We start from the raw sequence: 21,776 nt of genomic DNA, 5'->3' as shown, positions 1-21,776 counted from the left end.
GTCTGCCATGCAGACAGTGAAAAGCAGGCCGGGGCCCTGTTAGGGGGCCCCTGCACTGCCCATGCCAGTGGCATGGGCAGTGCAGGGGCCCCCAGGGGCCCCAGGACACCCGTTACCGCCAGCCTCTTCCTGGCGGTGTAAACCGCCAGAAACAGGCTGGCGGTAAGGGGGCATAATCCCCAGGGCAGCGCTGCTTGCAGCGCTGCCCTGGCGGATTATCACCGCCGGGGGAAAATCGGCAGGACACCGCCGTCCCCGGCGGTGCGACCGCGGCTTTACCGCCGCGGTCAGAATGGGACATGAAGCACCGCCAGCCTGTTGGCGGTGCTTCCGTCATTCTTGCCCTGGCGGTCCAAGACCGCCAGGGTCAGAATGACCCCCATTATCTGGTTTGTGATGTGCTTACTGCATGAACTTAAACTGTAGCAGTTTACGCCTGACAAATATTGGTACTAAAGCTGTTTGGGCACAGCAATAGCTCTAGCTGTTATATGTTATAGTTTTAAGCAGGTGCTCCTCGAACTATTTTTGGGCTTTGGGCTCCACAACTTCACGCAAGGTGGTCATTATGAGAAATTTTTAGGGTACCCATAAGAATCTGGGCAAGAAACCCTTGGGTCAAGGGCCAAACTCTGCTGCTCAATCGACTTTTAAAAAGAACAAAAACTCCTTGACCTCTTTTTACACACTAAAAGGACAACCTTATTTGGGCTTTTCATTCTCATCTTTGTGTGTTTCTCATTCCAAAATGGTGATTATACTTGCCTGTGGTGAGAGTCACTTTTCTGTTTCCTGAGCCTGCAAAGTTCCTTCTGTTCCCATTTCGGTTTTCTGTCTTGCATATTTTCTCTACACTCTTTATTTACCAGACTAGTTCACTCCTGACATGCTTTTCCCCTCTTTTGTCACCTTTTATTAGTGTTTCTCTACCCGCATGGCTACTTTTCGACACTGCTAGCCTCCACACTCCCAACATGTTGCACACTCCTTTCCATCACGAGTTTCGCCTTTATGCCAGTTGTCTAGACCACCAGACCTTAAATATGGGGCAATACCAGGCCGGCATGATTCAACCTCAACGCCTTCCACGTCTGTTCCACGCCAATACACGCCATTTGATTCCTTCTAATTTATGCCCCCACCTGCTTAATTTCTCTCCGGTTCTGAAGTTTTAATTACTCTTTAGCTTACCTAGTTTCTCTTTTGAAGCCTGGACAGGATTCTCTTTGGTACTCTTTGGTGTGCAGTCCATAGTCCTGGCTCATCACAGTGTTAGTTTAGCTGTTTACAATTATTTGGGTTTAACATCACACACTTGTTTGCTGTTTATTGATAGCCTACCACATTTTAATATTTTGGGTGGTTATTCCTTCCTAATATCATTCTGTCCGTTTCCGAGAGCAGTCCTGAACCTTAAGTATTGCTTCATTGATTACAGATTATGTTTGTTATAATTACTGTATATCACAATCATACACTATACAAGAGAAGCATGCACACTGATTACAATTCAAAGGCAATCATAGCAATGTGTGCCAGTTGGGGCAAATAAAGGGGGAGACACACTCATCTTGCCAGCAGTCTTTGTACAGGGGGAACCCAAGAGCTTTAGATATCTGGGCATCCGATTTTCGTATGAGAAAAGCACAATACAAACTTAACATGGGTAACATACCCACTGGACTTTGGCATTCGGTAGGGTTATGGAACACCATCTTCATGCCAGTAGTGGCTAGAATTTTGCTTGCCAAAATGACATTTTACCACTATTTCTCTATGTGCTTCAGAATTCCATGGGCCAATGCCACAGAAGTTGTTTAGGGAATTTAACTTGTTAATGGGCTTGCCATTGGTGTACCTTCTTCACCAGCTAGGATCTAAGTTCTTCAAGTATGCAGATGATATTCAACGCACCTTCAGAGTATCTCCCGCCCAAGCTACCTGTCCATATTCCACAGTAGCTTGATTTTGGATTTCGGAAAACTACCTAAAACCTAATCCAGACAAAACAGAGCTTCTATTATCTTCCCCTAAAATGGACGTGTTTGGCTTTTGTTAGACCCCATGCATGGGCCACATCCCCATTCTTTCAAAATCAATCCGAAATTTTGGGGACATATATTGACTCCAATCTTGGTGTTAGAGGCCAAGGGGGCAATATTTAAAAATCATGTTTTTCCAACTGAAAATGTTACAGCAGATATTCCTATTTCTCTGACTGAGTCTCAAGATTCCACCGATTAATGCCACTATTCAATCTAGAATAGATTAGGGTAATTTCATCCTACTGACAGCGCCTAAGGAACATCTAGGTTAGTTACGAAACGTTCAGAACTCAGCTGTGGTTCTTATCCGTGGTCTGAAAACATATCTGATCCAGTATCAGGAGCCAGGGAAGTTTTGCACTGGCTTCCAGTCCATGCCAGAATCATCTTTAAAACCACGACCATAGTGCACCAAGCAATCTGTTCTCAATCACCTACTTCTATTTCTAAACGATTTTGGCACAAGTGTGCAAGGAGTCTGAGATCTAACCAGCAATGTCGTCAACATATTACTAAATCAAGTACAGTCAGTTTTGGATCCTTTCCTGGGGCTACAGCTAAAACATGGAATATCCTGCGTATAGCCATTCATAATCAATGTTCCATTCTTTGTTTTACAAAGGATTTTTTTTAAACGTGCTCAGTCAACAATGGATCTGTTCAACCAGGCTCATTTTAGTGGCAAGAAACCCATGTAGGTAATCATTGCATTGTATATATTTATTTGATTGATTGATAGTGTAGGCTGGCACGAGGACCAGGGTGAAATTGGACATGCTGAAGTGGCCCTTAGAGTGCAGCCAACTGGAAAGTCTGGATCTCTACCTGTATTCTTCAGCATTACAGCTGCATGCAGTTAGCTGGTGCAATGATCTGCCTAACCGGACGGTGAACTCAGGGCATGCTGCAAAAAATCATAATGATGGAAGCGGTAACCCATGAGGCTATACATATATGGTGATGTAGGTTGCAAGAGTGTGTGAGAAAGTGGTTAAAACTGTTTCGAGAGAGGTGTTGGGAATGATTTGGGGGCATCAGCATTCTGTGTACAAAGGGGGCAAGTGTGCTCAGAAGGCAGACGTTAAAGGAGACATCATGATCGACCGGGATGGTGGCAGATAGAAGTGCCCTGTGAAGGAGGAGGCCTTTAGAATGAGTCAAGGAAGGGATGGATTCCTCACTGGATGTCGAGGCTCGACTCCCAGGATACTGAGTCCCGATCCTTGACCTCAGCTACTTCGTTAAGGAGGTTGTTTTTTGAGTGGCCTGCTAGGAGATCTGAGGGGAAGACTCTTGCGAGTGGTCCTTGCCTTGCGAACTGAAAGAACTAAAATTAAGTGTGAATTAAATTTTGCAAACTGAATTTGGTGGAGTATCTTTGATCAGGTAGTCAGCACAGAAATGAGGCATAAATGAGGACTTCTTTAAAGCACGGAGAGCCCAGAGTAAGGCAGACAGGGATCCTCTTCAGTAGACCCTCCAGGTGATGCAGTGATTATGCCTGGTGGGCACACCCTGGTTTAATCAATAAACGCTACGCATGGTGCTCTGAATGACAACATCAACAGGATTGCCACAGCAGTCCAAAGCAGAGAGCAAAACCTAGTGATCTTAAACAACAGTGTGGTACTGGGCAAGAAAAAGCAGCCAGAAGCACAGCTGACTTTGTGGAGGTTAGAAATTACATTAACTGAGTGATGATGGAAAGATAAAAAGAGTTAGAGTCCTTTAAGTCACAGGCAGTAGGCATTGTGGTGAAACTGAAGGACAGGTTTGAGATCCTGGTCAGCATACGGAAATCTTAATCTGATGCCAGGCCACTGTGAATAAAAGAAAGGGCAAGGCCGTGGATCACCAAATAAGGGGGCTAGGGTTATTGGGAATGTGGAGCCAAAACGCCAGACTGCCTTCACTACACAAGAAGTGGAAAAGTGGGGTGTATTGAGTGAACTCATTTGATGCAGGCGGGAGATCGCTCTAATTGGGTGAACAGCGTATTCTGTAACACCTGTCAAATGTTTAGTACAGATGCTGGGAACCACCTTATGTAAATAGAGAAAGGGAGAGTTAATGGCATTGAGAAGAGGTCTTGGTTATGACATCTCAAACGGATGGAACTCCAAACGATGGATAATGTATGCAACATTGTCTTGAGCTGTGTCTCAATGTTCCGAGGTGTTAATATTGCTCTGCTTGCTAAAACCTATTGAACACGAATAAAATAATAGCTGTGGCCTTAAGCTGAACTTTACCAGCTGCGTTCTAAGAACACATCTAAACATTAGTGTACATGATGTTCCTTTTCAAAAGTTATATTCATTCACAAAACAAAAATACAAGCAAAACTCTTCTAAAATGTAGAGCTCTCTCATTATCTAAAATCATTGTCATTTGAGAGATACATTTCCAATATTTAAATAAAACTAATACAGTAATTTGTACAATTCAAAGAAAATGAATAGCACAATTTTAAATTTCATTATTCTTCCAACAGAAAAGAATAATGACTTATAAATGTCAGTTTAACCAAGACTGATTAACAAAGCTAACTGTTGGCTCATCCCCCCTGGTACTAATTACTACTGTTGTCAGTAACGGGAACAGCGGATTTCTTGGCTGTAAAATTTTATCATAACATAATTGACCACCGCTTAACAAATATTGTGGACTAGCTGAATGACGTGATCACAAATGTGAGTTCTAAAATCGTTCATATTGTTTGCTCTGGGCGGGAGACTAATTGTACGGTATGTGAATTTAGTCGGCAATGGGTTTGTGGTCTGGAGAAGAAGGATAGTCAGGTGATCACACACTTTACACATTCTAATTATGGGGATGCTTTGAACAATATTTTGACAATAAGGAGTTAGCGTTCTTGAATGAATGTGATATGGGCATTCCCAAGCCATATCCAATCTTCACGGGGGAACAATCCAGCACTGTTGATTTTATTTTAATTTCAAATGGTTTCAACTTTTTAGTAGATGTAGTTAAAATCTTCCCCAATGGTGCCAGTGACCATACGTCATTTAGAGTTTACCTTAAACTGGACTATGCACTAGCAGAAGCGAGGCAGGCTCTGGTCCCTCTTACTTTAGTCTCCACTAAAGGGCTCAGATAGAAATTGGAGCAGATTGACCCAATACGTTTCTTGGAAAACACTGTGTATGAAGGCTATGGTGCAATATATGAATGTATGACCCCTGGATGCCACACCACATGCAATTATGGAGGACTTTACCAGCGTTTGTTCAGTTATTTTGCAGGACTTAATTATAAACCCTTTCACTTCTACTCCCTCCCTCGTGGGGGATCAATGCTGCTTGCTAGAAAGCTCACAGGGATTTGAAGGCGGCCCATAAACATGTTCCAAACAGCAGGGTATCAAGTTCTACTGCACTTGAAGAGTAGAAAGCCACTTCGAAGGCAATGAAGACTGAATTGGAAAATTAAGCCTGGTCCGATTTATTGGCTGCAGGAAGGACGCCAGGTGTTTTTGGGAGGACATAAACCACCCACTTTTTGCAGAAGGGCCATCCTCTAATGATGATTGTCTAATCCTAAAGTCATAATGGGTTGCTTACTTCCTACAAATTTATAATCTTTAAGTAATGCTGGGAATCACCAATTGGGATCCCCTCATGGAAAGACAGGGAATCGGCTCTCAAGTTTAGTTAGTCCACCATTGTGAAGAAAGCTGAGGTGGTTATTAAGCGTGGTCAGGATAGGAAAGCCCTGGGGCCTGATGAGGATCCTGTAGATTTGTTTAGAGATAACTCTGACCTCTGGGCTCCCTTGCTTACCAATGTTTTCAGAGCTGTTATTATTGGCTCACTTCCTCCGATATGGAAGGCGACTTTTGTAGTACCCATCTTTTAAAAAACAAAGAGGTGATAGATCCAACCTGGCTTGTTATTGATCTTGGGGAGGGTTTTAGTGGCGGATTTAGAGGGCTAGGCCATCGCAAATGACATTCTTTCAGAAGCACAATATGGTTTCAGGCAAGAAATGGGTACAGTTGAGCAGTGTCTGAATTTATCTCTCATTATTAATAAGTACACTAAGTCCATATAAGACTCTTTAAATCTATCCTTCATGGACTTGTCTTGTGCTTTTGACATGTTGAATTGGTCCAAACTATGGGATATGCTGGGGAAGCTAGGGGTAGAAGACCCCCTGGTCTCTCTCCTCCGGCCTCTGCACAGGGATACTTCAGTTAAGATATGTTATGGGTGCAGAGGAGAATGTACGTACACAATACAGTGTGATCAAGATGTCCGTCAGGGCTGCATCCTAGCCTCAGTTTTGTTTCCTATTTATATTAATGGATTAGAAGCTCATTTGCTCTAAAAGAAACTGGATTTCTCAAGTGAAGGCATTCACTTTATCCCAACACTTCTTTATGCGGATGACGCCGTCCTACTAGCTAGGACTGCAATTAACCTTTAGAAAGCACTGGTCACCTTTGTGGAGTTTATGTCATCCTTGGATTTGAAGATTAATCCACAGAAGTCATTTGTCATGGTTTGTGGGCCAAAGAAAACTAAATCTAAAACCTCCTTTATTGACGGACCTCCATTCGCTACGGTAGAAAGTTGCTCTTATTTCGGGTAGCTTTTCCACTAGATATCTGTGAGTCCTTGATGGTGCTGCGGGTGCAACAAACTAACAGAGCAGCCAAGTTAGGACACAGGCCAGTGCGGGAAAGGATTGCTTTGTATAGAGCCAAATGTCTTTCAATTGCTACGTATGGAGCAGGAGTTTGGGGGTGGTGTGATAGCTCTCGATTACAAACAGCAGAGAACTGCTTTACCTGGAGACTCCTGATGGTACCGCAGGATGCACCAACCTTCTGTCATTTGGAAGATTACATTTTGTGGGGGATATTTTGGGTCTGGTGCCACTGTCACTATGATTAAAAAATTTAGCAAACTCCAGAGCTAGGATTCCCTGAATTCATTCTTCAGGACTGCATGGCCTTGGATAGCACTGAATCAAGACCTTGGCAAGGGTCCCTTAAGCACACTTTTAGCAGACTGGGAGTTTTTAGAGCTTGTTAATAACCCTGACCAAAATTGTCTGCTCTGCTAGAGATAAGATCAAATCAGTATTTTATGAGGAGGCAGAGGGTATGCTTTGGCAACAAGCCACCCCGCTTTCCCCTCTGTCAAATTATCTTGTTTTAACATCTGGCCAGAAGTTGGAATTCTACCACTTCTATACAGAAAATGCCCAATACAGGTTTTATTTAACTGCATTGCATGTTCTTTTAGCTTTCCCACAGCAAGGGGCGTGGTTTGAGAATTTCCCTCTCTGCCCTGTGTCAAGGAAAAGCACATCACATTTTTTGTGCACTTTATAAATCAGGGAGAATACCTTTTCCACTTCCTCCACTACGCTCTCGCAGTTTCAGCTCTTTTCAAGAAGGTGTTACATTTTTACAGTGTCTCGCCGGAAATTTGTCATGCTGTGATCAGTTTTATTGGAGGCTCACTTAACATCTGGAAAATATTGCTAATTTGGGAGGGTTCTATTCTTGGCTTTGGGATTTTCTTTTGTTACTGATGTTTTTAATCTGTGTTTTATATGTGGGGTTTTTACATGTTTTTACTCGTTTGCCTTATGAAATGAATTGTTTTTTGCAATATGTTTGTAATTTGTTCTCTTATGGATTTTCAAAGCCGAATAAAGTTTTATGACTGACTGACTGACAACAAAGCTAACTCATTACTAACTGTTTTTGCACTATATTTTATAAAGATCATTTTTTACTTTTTCATAATTCTAACAGTTGGGTGTCAAATAAGGGATGCATATACTTCACTTTTACTGCATTTCAAGGCCTACTACACTTCATTGTTAGCTGTCCAAACTTGAAAAATTACACAATTGTCCTCCTGATATTCTGTTCCAAGTACTCTTCAAATGAGATTTTATGTACAATTCCCGTAAACACTTTGCCGGTTATGAATATGAAGATGTAGTAGCAGTCCTTTAAATAACATAAGTTGATCACTCTCTGCTTCAAATAAGGCTAACAGAAGGTGTCCAAAACTTTCAGAGCTAACGAAAGAGGAACACTAAACTATTGCAATCGCTTTTTTACACCAAATTTCAAGAACTTGACTACAAGGCCCTACCTTAATTATTTCTGAAAGACAGTCTTTGACTATCGAGGATATCCTACTTGCTTTGTACAATACATTTCATAAGGCATGGAAGAGCAAGAATATTTATGCTGTCTCAGTTCTCAATATGCTTTGAGACGCTTCAAAACAATTACAATGATTCCTCCTCATTGTTTAAATAAAAGGGCTAGATAGGCTAGATAGCATAATCCTTAAACTGAACCACAGAGTGGCTTCCATGTGGGCTAGTATATGTTTGGAGGCCCACCATACTTATATTTGTCTGTCCCATTAGATAATCAAGGCGCATCCACCATTTGTGTGTTTCCATACAGTAAATGAAACACCAAATTGATTATCAGAACCAGTGATCTCCAAAGGCAACCATTACAGGGCATCTCTAGCTGCTCAAGATTTATGATCAAAGCCCAAGGTTTATTGTTAATGTTTGTAGAACAAAGTTGTATTTCCGGCCCAATTTTTGATTTATTTAAAATTATTGTATCATCTCATAAAGTGAAGGGTTCCTACCTTCCTTTCATCCTAGACAGAAATACTTCCACATCTACTAATGCTGATGGTAAGTCAGGCAAAATAGGGGTGGAACGCAGTCTGCTGCCCCTGATGTTTTCCCAAATAGAAAACTTGAAATCTTTTATAAAGCATCGCCGTTTCTTTAATGGTGAACTGCTCTATCTTGCAGGTCACCAACCCTGTATTTGTAGCCAATTATAAAAGGTCGCAAATTACAACTTGCCTAATTAATATTCATTAGGTAGGTTGCTCTGTGACCCCTTATGAATAGTTATGTTATGTTTATTTGTAAAGCACACTATCACCCGGGAGGGTATCCTGGTGCTGGAAATAGTGAACTTCCTTTTAGTCCATAGGTCGGTTTGCAAAATCAAGTCCAGTTGCAAAACTTTAGCATGCAATTTGCGACTACTTTTTGCAAAATAACTCTTAGTACATCTGGACTTTAATTTCTATTAGACTGTCAAACATCTACAGCTATCTCAAGTAATACATAGCAATGTGCCCTTAGGCTTTTAATTAAGCCAAATTAGCCTTTCTTCCTTCTGAGGTCCATACATTAAGCCCCTCATTACGAGTCTGGTGGTCCTGGGACTGCCAGACTGGCGGTGGAGGTCAGACCGCCGCCAAAGCAGCGGTCCGGCCTCCACATTACGACCTTGGTGGAGCCGCCACGGTCAGACTGCAGGCACCGCCAGGATGCCGCCAGTCGACAGCCTGCTGGTGCCGGCGGTCTTAATCTGCCAGGGCAGCGCTGCAAACTGCCCTGGGGATTACGAGTCCCTTCTCCACCCGCTTTTGCATAGTGGTCCCACTGCCATGCAAAGGCTGCCGGAGACGGGGTGCCGGGGCTCCCATGGAAAGCCCCGTCGCGCTTTTCACTGCCCAAATTACGTGCAGTGAAAAGCGCAAAGGGTGCGCACGCACCACAACATCGATTTCGAGCCAGTGTCAATGTTGTGGTGACTTTTCTGCTGGGCCAACAGGCGGAAACACTGTTTCCGCCGGCTGGCCCAGCAGAAAACTCATCATAGAGCCGGCGGGTAGAAATTCAGAGTGGCGGTTTTCCGTCCTAAAGAGTTTGGCGGGCGGGTCCGACGTCCGCCAAACTCAAAATGAGACCCTAAGTAACATTAAGGTGGGAAATATAGACTCCTATTATTTACAGCACATAGAAATGACTAAATAGTGATATGTGCCAAAAGATATTTTAATCAGTGGTTGGGGTTGCTCATTCTTGTCATAGACTCACCCTTGGCATCCATAGAACCTTCTGTGTCCTGAAAAAGTGATATAAGGCGGAGAACCTCTCGTAGCCTCCCATTAGAATACGGATGGGGAGGCGGCTGACCTCCTCCAGGACCTGGGCACATTGAATGGCCGGCACAGCTGGAGGAAACATAAAAACATCTCATCATTTTTACCAACAATTAAAAACATTTGGTAATGGAGTCCTCAACATAAACAGGGAACTTTGAACAGTGCTTTGTGAATGGGTATAAAACCATATGCAAATATCATTGCCCCTCTATTATGTCATTGTCAGAAAATTGGAAATGTCAAAAAAAGACAAAGATATTAAATTTTCTATAAGCATGAATTCTTATTTTTTGCCTGCCAACAACAATGTATAGGAACTTTTTAAGGAATGCAATTCGAGATCTGATGCACTGTAGGGTTTTCTTCGTTTAGGTCCTGCTCACCAGCAGCCACTTCACCTCACTACTCTATACTCATAGGACCCTGACAACTGCCCCTGGGACCATAACATTATCTGGCAAGCAAGGGCTGGGGGAGCATATTTCTACTAAATCAATGCTTTCAAGAAAAAACCTACCTTCTTGTCAAGAATGCTTGCTGATCAATTTGTTCATCCCTGTAAGGAAATGCCTCCTTGGCATGGTTACCCCCTGACTTTTTTGCCTTTGCTGATGCTAAGTTATGATTAGAAAGTGTGCTGGGACCCTGCTAACCAGGCCCCAGCACCAGTGTTCTTTCCCTAAACTGTACCTTTGCCTCCACAATTGGCACAACCCTGGCACTCAGGTAAGTCCCTTGTAACCGGTACCCCTGGTAACAAGGGCCCTGTACCAGGGAAGGTCTCTAAGGGCTGCAGCATGTCTTATGCCACCCTTGCGACCCCTCACTCAGCACATACACACTGCTTGCCAGCTTGTGTGTGCTGGTGGGGAGAAAATGACTAAGTCTACATGGCACTCCCCTCAGAGTGCCATGCCAACCTCACACTGCCTGTGGCATAGGTATGTCACCCCTCTAGCAGGCCTTACAGCCCTAAGGCAGGGTACACTATACCACAGGTGAGGGCATATGTGCAGGAGCACTATGCCCCTACAGTGTTGAAGCAAAACCTTAGACATTGTAAGTGCAGGGTAGCCATAAGAGTATATGGTCTGGGAGTCTGTCAAACACGAACTCCACAGCACCATAATGGCTACACTGAAAGCTGGAAAGTTTGGTATCAAACTTCTCAGCACAATAAATGCACACAGATGCTAGTGTGCACTTTATTGTAAAAATACACCCAGAGGGCATCTTCGAGATGCCCCATGAAAACCTACCCGACTTCCAGTGTGGGCTGACTAGTTTCTGCCAGCCTGCCACACACCAGACATGTTGCTGGGCACATTGGGAGAGTGACTTTGTCACTCTGTGGCCAGGAACAAAACCTGTACTGGGTGGAGGTGCTTCTCTCCTCCCCCTGCAGGAACTGTAACACCTGGCGGTGAGCCTCAAAGGCTCACCCCCTTTGTTACAGCGCCACAGGGCATCCCAGCTAGTGGAGATGCCCGCCCCTCCGGCCACTGCCCCCACTTTTGGCGGCAAGGCTGGAAGAGATAATGAGGAAAACAAGGAGGAGTCACCCCCCAGTCAGGACAGCCTCTAAGGTGTCCTGAGCTGAGGTGACTCTTACTTTTAGAAATCCTCCATCTTGTAGAAGGAGGATTCCCCCAATAGGATTAGGAATGTGCCCCCACTCCCCTAAGGGAGGAGGCACAAAGAGGGTGTAGCCACCCTCAAGGACAGTAGCCATTGGCTACTGCCCTCCCAGACCTAAACACACCCCTAAATTCAGTATTTAGGGGCTCCCAGAACTGAGGAAGACAGATTCCTGCAACCTAAAGAAGAAGAAAGACTGCTGACCTGCAGTGAAGACGGAGACGACAACTGATTTGGCCCCAGCCCCACCGGCCTGTCTCCCTACTTCGAAGAAAACTGCAACAGCGACGCATCCAACAGGGTCCAGCGACCTCTGAAGCCTCAGAGGACTACCCTGCATCTAAAGGACCAAGAAGCTCCTGAGAACAGCGGCCCTGTTCAACAAACTGCAACTTTCTGCAACAAAGAAGCAACTTTTAAAGACCACTTGTTTCCCGCCGGAAGCGTGAGACTTTCCACTCTGCACCCGACGCCCCCGGCTCGACCTGTGGAAAACTAACACTACAGGGAGGACTCCCCGGCGAATGCGAGCCCGTGAGTAGCCAGAGTTGACCCCTCTGACCCACACAGCGACACCTGCAGAGGAAATCCAGAGGCTCCCCCTGACCGCGACTGCCTTTAACAAGGAACCCGACCTGGAACCAGCATTGCTCCCGCAGCCCCCAGGACCTGAAGGAACCGAACTCCAGTGCAGCAGCGACCCCCAGGCAACCCTCTTCCTAGCCCAGGTGGTGGCTACCCCGAGAAGCCCCCCCTGTGCCTGCCTGCATCGTTGAAGAGACCCCCGGGTCTCCCCATTGATTCTTATCAGAAACCCGACGCCTGTTTGCACTCTGCACCCAGCTGGCCATGTGCCGCTGAGGGTGTACTTTCTGTGCCTGCTTGTGTCCCCCCCGGTGCCCTACAAAACCCCCCTGGTCTGCCCTCCGAGGACGTGGGTACTTACCTGCTGGCAGACTGGAACCGGGGCACCCCTATTTCCATTGAAGCCTATGTGTTTTGGGCACCACTTTGACCTCTGCACCTGACCGGCCCTGAGCTGCTGGTGTGGTAACTTTGGGGTTGCCTTGAACCCCCAACGGTGGGCTACCTTGGACCCAACTTTGGACTCTGTAAGTGTTTTACTTACCTGTGAACTTAACATTTACTTACCTCCCCCAGGAACTGTGGATTTTTGCAGTGTCCACTTTTAAAATAGCTTATTGCCATTTTTGTCAAAACTGTACATGCTATTGTGATTATTCAAAGTTCCTAGAATACCTGAGTGGAATACCTTTCATTTGAAGTATTACTTGTAAATCATGAACCTGTGGTTCTTAAAATAAACTAAGAAAAAATATTTTTCTATATAAAAAACTATTGGCCTGGAGTAAGTCGAGTGTGTGTTCCTCATTTATTGCCTGTGTGTGTACAACAAATGCTTAACACTACCCTCAGATCAGCCTACTGCTCGACCACACTACCACAAAATAGAGCATTAGAATTATCTCTTTTTGCCACTATCTTACTTCTAAGGGGAACCCTTGGACTCTGTGTATACTATTTCTTACTTTGAAATAGTATATACAGAGCCAACTTCCTACAATCCCCTACGTGGATAATTCAGGCTTCTGTGTAAGGACCTTTGTCCCTTTGACCACTTGTCCTTGTCCTTTCGAGGCTGGCATGCTTAACTCTCTGAGATGCATCAACTCCCTTCTAGACATACCAGACCTGGAGATGCTAGTTTAAACTCTTATTGCAAACATTATGGATTACTTCGATTTTTTGCCTGAAGATACACCACTTTAGTCTCTTTAGAGACAGCTGCCTTTGCAAAACGAGTCATCCCCTCTGATCGCAGACGAATAGATGGCAACTCATTACCCTGGTTTCTAATCCATTCAGGGTCCCATTTAAAATTCAGAGTACCGCCCATTGACTTCTGAACATCCAAACTCTTACTTTATAAACAATTGTAGAGGAAACATAGACACTTGTAGTAGCACATAGAAGTCTAACATGTGTTTAATGTAAAAATAGCCAGGAAGCATTCAGAAATAAGCAAGGCAATTGCCTAATCAACGTACCAGAACTTTTTCTCCAAGTCTTTGCTTTGGAGTGCCAACTTCAGCACAAGGCTACACTTACTAGAACGCGTTAGCGGAAATGTGCAGTACACAGCACAGGATAACAAAATGGAAACTCATTTACATTCATATACGTGTGCGATAATACTAAGGTTTTAGTGGTCTTCAAACAGGTACAAAAACTAAATAGCAATTGATTAATACAATATAGCAGGGAACATTTGTGGATTTGCATTTTTATAGTACATAGGCAAGCATTAAGCCAAGAATGCAAGTGAATTTAGTTTCTTACCATAAAAAGGAGCTTTCCTTGCCTACTGAAACTATCACCCCATAAAGCATAAAATAGTTTTTCTTGCCTCCGGTGCTCAGCTATAATTTTCTACTTGTTCTTGCTAATGTTTTTGAGGCAAATATTTCTTAATAAACACATCTTGCACATGATTAGTGACATTTTCCAAATAAAGGCTTGACTCTGCCAGTAGGAATGGGAAAACAGAAAGTTGTAGATGGAATGCATGAATTAATCCCAGACATTGGTAATTACTCTTGGTTGATTTCCAGCCCATTGCATTTTTAAGTCCATATGAAACCATATGAAAATCAGTCTGAGTCTCATCCAAAACGGGACAGCTCAAACTACTAGGCTGTGTGTCTTCTAATAGGGAACTGAAGCCAAAACAACCCCACAGATGTTTCCGCTTTATTGACTTCATCATGGTGGCACACCTGACCCACTTAGGATGACTCACTGAGAGTTAATCTCTGTCACTTTCCAGTGATTTCTCTTCTTACTCAATGTACCACTACACAGGGATACCACATGCAAATCAGTTTTGTACACATGCTATGTGTGTGAACACAAAAAAAAAAAACTTGTTTCAGCCTTGTCCAACTTTATCAGTGTGGTGCTGCTAGAGACCTACACTATGCAGAATTTACTCAGGACCCCTATATTAGCCTACCTGATCCACTGACAGTTCCGCATTCAAAAGATCTAAAAGTGTTGGGTGCATTTATTGAATTAATCTCAGCCAATGGCAACTACTCTGGAGTGCATTCTAGTCTATTGCTTATTTTATTTATAGTGTCACCACACACAGAAACACACATCTACAAATCAGTCTTGGCCACACCCCTAAAAGGACCACTTCATTGAGGCCTACAATCTAATTCTAAGTTGCGCGTATGCTGCTTGCTCCTCTTACTAAAAAATCTCTTGAAGCTAATGTGATTCCTGTGAGATATAAACCTTATATTTCATAATCCCAGAGGCACGTTGAGATACTTCACAGATGCTCCTTACCAGCTCCCTTTTGCTATCATGTTTTACAGGAAAAGATGACACACAGCATAACTCTTTGGCTTTAACACCTAACTTTGCACCGAGGATGCTTTCATTCATCTCATCATTTCATATGCAAATCTGTAGTCTTCCCATTCAATATTCGCAGAAGAGCCAGGGGAAAGAAAAGAACATGGACTTCTGGATTACAGGTGCCACCTCGTGATCAAGAGATTGACCTACTGAGAAAACCGATGTTGATCAGCCCTCTTGAAGCCTCTGTGATTAACAAACTTACTTTCATCAAGCAAGGAATCCGTGTTGCTGTCATACACAATACAGTACTTCATACACTCCAGCTCCACGCCTTTGGGCAACAGGAACTCACCCTTTTCATCCTGGGAACACACAAAGGTTTGGATGTCAGCAGAAGGGAAGATGTCTCTAGCGTTCTACTCTTACATTACTTTTACATTATTGACATATTGTTCTATAGGGAACCCCATGCTTGTAGTGCATTCACATCTATGTGACTATTGGTTTCTTGGCTTAAGGTGAGTCTGGTGTAATTTGGGAGTAAGAAGATGGTCATATCTCTGGAATCACTCCACTGATAGTCCCATTTCTGAAGCATCAACAATGTGTGATTGGAGATGATGAGGAAAATGCTTGAAATATTCTGAGACAACCATACTGGGGCTCCAAGACCTGGCTGGAACATGGTGTTTGGTGTTATATATTCCCTATATTGATCCCAACACAAATAAGATTAGAGTAAATAAAGGAGTAGTAATGCTGTCTCGTGGATGGTGACTGAAAGATCCTCTATTGTCTAAAACAGTTTTGCTTTCTCTAATACCAGAACCCATAGTGGAACACAGAAAGTGGCAATTCTCTGGGAAGGAGGAGCTTGCCAGTCACACTGTTTGTGACCTATAATGTAGGCGGCAGGAAAGATTGTGACAATCCCACTGGCAAATTAGGTGCATTATCTTAGATCTAAGACTGGCAAAATGACACACTTACAGTCTCAGAAAGAATATTGTTTTAGTTTCTTACTTTGGTGATTATACTTCGGACCTACAGATCATTTCAAAGAAAATCATAAGCTTTTTGATACTGGAATATTGTCTTCTGTTAAACAACCTGGTCTAGATAACCTACTCTTAAGCCTAAGTGTAACTAGGAGTGGAATGGCCAAAACTATCACGGGTGAGGTTGCCTTTGGAGAAGATTCCTAGTTTCTCACAGAAGTTTGAGACACATGCACACTCTTGTCTCCCGAGGCTATATTGTGGGATGGGAATTTTAATTTGATACTCAAAAAACTTTTAGATTGCTCAAACACCGCCAGTCACACACATAATGCTGCTGCTACTACCTTATTGGGTATTACGTGAAATGAGGGTCTAGTCGACAAATGGCGCCTTCGACACTCCTCCCTTGCCAAGGGAACACAGGTCATCTGCCCATTGCTCTTTGGTGAGGCTGGACTGGATCCAAAGATGTACGCATATGGATGCACTCTGTGGACCATCTCCCCTGCATATTTTCAGATCAGGCCAAGTCTAGTTGGTGCTTCAGATTCCCTAACTTAAACACAGTGCATTCACATGGAGGCTGAATCCGACGACCTTACTTGATGTTGTGTTCGAGGATGAACTCAGATCAGAGATCATTATTTTTTTTTAAAGTCAAATGACAATTCAGTGAACTTGGTTGCCACTGCTTGGGAGGCCTTTAAGGACTACCTAAGTGGCCTGATTATCACCAAACAGCATGGAGTCCCCAAGGTGTGGAGACAGTGCCTGGATAGGTTGAAGAGGGAGATAACGAATCTAGAGACTTTGAGAAATTATAAACTGTCCGCCTGGCATTGGCCAAACCTGTTGAATGCCAAGCTTGTTGAGATCACAGAGATGGCTGATCACGAACCTTAGAACCTACACAGGTTTGCAACTGCTAGGGCTTATGGTAAGATAGTGAGACCGAGCAGAACCCTAGCCTTGCTCCTGCATCATGATCAGATGCCCCAAGGGGTCCTCCAACTCAAAAAATATAGTGGTGGGACTTTGAGGCAGAGGATATCTTGGAGGAGTTTTTCAAATACTACATGACTCTATAAACATCTTACACAGATCTGAACTCAAACAATTATTCAACATACTTTGATTGTATTGCACTGGCATGGCTGGAGGGGCCTAGACACCAATTATTTGCTGCACCTTCCATTCTGGATGAGATTGTAGATGTGATCTCAAGACTCCTCACAATCAAGCCTCGGGAAGCAATGGCCTTCTCACAGAGCTATACAAAGCTTTTTCTCTCATGCTCGCCCCCAAGTTACTACATGTCTATAACGAGGTGCTCTCAGTGGCACCCCTCCCCCTCTCCTTTACAGAGGAAATACTCATCACTGCACTAAAACTGGGAAAGCACCATTATGGTGCCACTTGTACTGCCCGCTGTCCCTTCTTAATGTGGATGTACAAATACTTTCAAAAGTACTAGCAAATTAGATATTGCTGCTTCTCTCAAATTTGGTCTTACCAGACCAAGTGGACTTCATCCTCAGGAGGTCCACAGTGCATAATCTCCAAAATGTTGTCGTAGTATTGTGCCAACTAAATCCAGACCTAACCTCAATATGGTCTTTTTGGACTCAATCAAAGCATTCGACTCACTGGAGTGGGCGTGTCTTATTGCCATCCTATCAAGGATAGGATCCCTACTGGTTTCATAAACTGGATCAAACTCCGATATCACAAACCCACTGCCAGGATCAAGGTGAAGGGTCTCTTGTCCTCACCCCTGCACATTATAAGGGGCACGCAACAGGGATGCCCACTCGCTCCTATTTTAAATATGTTGCATATGTCTGCATCAGAACCACTGGCATGTGTGAGCAGACAACTACATGCATCCTTGGGCCTGTACTTTACAGAGCAGAATCTGATTATTTCCCTCTATGCGGACAACATCACCATTTACCTGCATGAGCCAGCCCGTAAATCGGGACTAGTAGTCCGAGAGTACAGTTTTTTCAGGGTGCTCTCAGAGATCTTTATTAACTGGAACAAATTCAGTGTCCTTCCCTACCTCACGTACCCTAATATGCTCCCTGGATGACCCCCCCCCCCACATGGTGCACCACATTAGTTAAATATCTTGGGGTCTGGAATAGCCAAGACACAGATACAATCGCCTCAAAACTATGTTGTGGCCCTAGCATAAATCAAATACCTTGTCACCTAATGGAGGAGCTTGCCTCTATCCCTGGCAGGCAGACATGAATTAATGAAAATGGTTCTCTTACCTAAGTTACTCTATCCGTTCTAAAATGTTTCAAACCTATTGGCACAAAGTTTTCGGGCTGCTTAAATCCCTCATGATAACTCTAGGCTGGGTGGGAAAACAACCTAGAATCTGCTGTGAGGTTCTGACCTTATCACACACACACACATACACAGTGCATGCTAGGGGCCCCCAACTTTGAGCTGTATTATAACTGCACACAGGCACAGTTCGCCCGTAATTGGTTACACCCACCACGGCATATGACGCATGTGCAATGGAGTACAACAGTGCGCACCTCCATAAAGTAAAATTAGTGGTGGGTTGACCACCTAAAGCTGGCCATAAAGAAAAATACAGTCACCAGTGTGGTGTGGGCCTGAAACAGACTCCACCGGTGACTATCACACCACGTGTTATACTTTCCAGACCAATCTTTGACCCTCTTATCTAGATCACTAAACAAGTGCCAACACCTTGCAGACTACAGGTCTGGGAGGTACACAAAATAAGGGACATTTTTTCAAAGCAGTCAGTTCCTTGGCTGCCTGGGTACAGAGGATAGTGAATTCTGTTTGGCGATGAACACGCTAATATATCTCAGATTGCAAGCTCTGTGCCAGGCGTGTTATCCCTCCTTCTGCTGGAACCCCCTGTCTGTAAACCGCTGGGGCTGCTTTTTGACAAGCCATCCAATCGACATTTAGTCACAACATTCTACAACATAATACAAATGGAGGTCCTATTAATGCAACCTAAGGCTAGAATACAATGGGGGAGGGACTTAGGGACACACTGTTCACTGCCAAGGAATGAATGCACAGTTATGAGCAAATAGGAGAGCTGTCCCAAAATGGCAGGCTACACCTTAATCGTTTTAAGTACCTGCATCAACTTTATCATACCTTCTCTGAGTATGGCTAGATGGAGGTGGTGGGTGGCAGGGGGAAAGGTCATGTGACCTTTCCTGCGTCACTGCAGAGCCCCACCTGCGGACTTTATGAATGTGGCCTGGGATTATAGGTGTATCGGGGACTACTAGTCTGAGGTATACACTTGGCTTTCAGACACGATTGGTGTGCTGTTGCAACCATCCCCAAACATGGCACTATTTGGATGTGCCATTAACTTGCAAAACAATTTCTGACATTTTGTCTCTATTGCGCTACTGCTAGCAAAGTGTTAGGTAGCCTGCGTTTGGGGCAGAGATAGAATGGCTAACATACAAAAGTGGCAGAAAGATATGGTGTATTGCAATGCTCAACTGGAACTATACTATTCTATGGTCCTGCCGAACAAAAGACCTATGAAGCCCACTGCAGACGTACTTAGTGAGCACAACAGATCAGAATGGCTAGGACAGAAACAGGTGTGGAACTTGGACCTGTTGTTGTCAAACTGCCCTACAACCTGGCGGAGAGTCTGTACCACTTTCGATATCTACGCACTGGAGTCTCAGGGGAGAGACTGGCAGCCCAATTAGCGCTTAGAAACTGGAATGTGATGTATCCAGAAACCTTTAGATAAATCCCCTTTCAGTTGGTGCAAGGCTGGTTGTCAGTTTTCTCACTGTTGGTTTTCTTTTTCTTTCTTTACCCCTCTCTTTCTGCAATTCCCCCTTTCCTCGTTTTGTTGGTCACTGTAGTTTATGCTTCTAATAAAACCATAACTTAAAAAATTATTGTGCACTGTACCTTGTTACCAAATTTAGCTGTTACCACATGGCTCTCGTTGTACTCGCGCTTTGTACGTGCATCTGAAAAAGAGTCAATGCATTACTTGTAATATTTAATGCAGAGTGTCCCTGCAAGAACATATTCTAAGGGACTAGTGTCTAACAGAAAACCATATGGCCACAAAAACAAAATATAATAGCATTGATATGTAGAAGTAGAGAATTGAGGATGAGTAGACATCTTGGGAGAGTTTTAACCAATTTGTTCTATTCACATATTAGGTATTGAAAAAAACTGACTTACTTTTCACACCAAACAAAATCTGAGCAGGTTTGGGAAGACATCTTATTACAAATTATGCAGTGTAAATAGAGGTGAGTTAAGGGTGCCTTCATCTACTGTTCTCTCCATGGTACACCCAACTTTGGGCCTTGATCTAAACAGGTACTTACTCCTCTAAATAACAGGCCAATGTAACTGCTCCATTCTTCTTTTCACTTGTCATCTTAGGAAGGGCTATGAAAGGCAAACATAACTGGGTTTCTGCGACATTCCCTAAATATTTCAGTTAACATTCACATTCTGCCTGATTTATCTTTTATGCCACAGCTTAATGTAGTTAAAGCAGTGCAGGGGGGCAAAGATTTTCTAAGGAGCTGCTAAACGCGGGGGATGCCAACTCAGTGGTAATCCACAATATGCCTCCTTGCCCCACACCACCCTACACTTGCCGTCATTTCACTTCCTCTTTGCAGGTTCATTTTATCCCTACTTTTTGACTTTCTCACTGTTTCCATATCTTTTTCGTCTTTCTCATTTTTGCTTTCTCTTGCCTGGAATCAAAGTCTGATGATGAAAACTACGGGCCCGATTTAGAGTTTGGCGAAGGGGGTTACTCCATCCACTGTATTACGATCCCATACTAGCCTATAGAGATCTGTCACATTTGTGACGGAGCGACCTCTGACCTGTTTTAGGTCTAGAGCTCGCCCCCCGCGTCCGCAGCACCAACCTGCTGTCTCCTGCCTCTGACCCCCGCCCACGCTGCTGCTAGCGTGTTCGAGGCTCTCTTGAGCCGTTGTGCCGTGTATTCCGCCGTCCTGTAAGTGGTTTCTGTTTTCTTCTGCGCCTCGCCTCTTGCGCGTCTGCCCCCGTTGTGCGCCTCTGATTGCTCTGCCCCGATTGTAGTTTGTGCCAATACTGTATTTTGTGACTGTTTTTCCGATTTTGTGCCCGACTTTCTTGTGCCTTGTTTAAGTTGTTTTTCGCCCCTTGGGCGCTCCCCCTTGCTCTCCGCTCCCTGCCGCTGCCTCCCTGCGGCCCCGCCCCCCGCACCCCCATTCGCCGCTCCCTCCCGCCTCCCGCCTCCCAGCTGCTCCTCCCTCCCCCCTCCCTTCTTAATGGCTGGCGCTGCGCGTCGCGAGTGAGCGACCTCTGACCTGTTTTAGGTCTAGAGCTCGCCCCCGCGTCCGCAGCACCAACCTGCTGTCTCCTGCCTCTGACCCCCGCCCACGCTGCTGCTAGCGTGTTCGAGGCTCTCTTGAGCCGTTGTGCCGTGTATTCCGCCGTCCTGTAAGTGGTTTCTGTTTTCTTCTGCGCCTCGCCTCTTGCGCGTCTGCCCCCGTTGTGCCCCTCTGATTGCTGTGCCCCGATTGTAGTTTGTGCCAATACTGTATTTTGTGACTGTTTTTCCGATTTTGTGCCCGACTTTCTTGTGCCTTGTTTAAGTTGTTTTTCGCCCCTTGGGCGCTCCCCCTTGCTCTCCGCTCCCTGCCGCTGCCTCCCTG

At 44.4% G+C, this 21,776-nt stretch overlaps 1 protein-coding gene and 1 long non-coding RNA gene across 3 annotated transcripts in view; one reads left to right on the top strand and one right to left on the bottom strand.

Annotated features, from left to right (window-relative positions):
• The window catches only part of STYXL1 (serine/threonine/tyrosine interacting like 1), a 246,121-nt gene that overhangs the window by 78,370 nt on the left and 145,975 nt on the right, over positions 1 to 21,776 (bottom strand). The window contains exons 3-5 of the mRNA XM_069226724.1: positions 20,008 to 20,069; positions 15,318 to 15,417; positions 9,960 to 10,096 (exon numbers count right to left, since the gene is read on the bottom strand). Of these exons, the coding sequence (XP_069082825.1) occupies positions 9,960 to 10,096; positions 15,318 to 15,417; positions 20,008 to 20,069 (299 nt within the window). The remainder of the gene's footprint in view (positions 1 to 9,959; positions 10,097 to 15,317; positions 15,418 to 20,007; positions 20,070 to 21,776) is intronic.
• The window catches only part of LOC138286453 (uncharacterized), a 246,895-nt gene that overhangs the window by 195,411 nt on the left and 29,708 nt on the right, over positions 1 to 21,776 (top strand). The gene's annotated exons all lie outside the window — the stretch shown is intronic.

Source organism: Pleurodeles waltl, chromosome 3_2 (genome assembly GCF_031143425.1).
Source record: "Pleurodeles waltl isolate 20211129_DDA chromosome 3_2, aPleWal1.hap1.20221129, whole genome shotgun sequence".
In the NCBI taxonomy this organism is placed as follows: domain Eukaryota; kingdom Metazoa; phylum Chordata; class Amphibia; order Caudata; family Salamandridae; genus Pleurodeles; species Pleurodeles waltl.
Note: the sequence above shows the minus strand (reverse complement) of the source record. Positions and strands in the feature narration are given on the sequence as shown.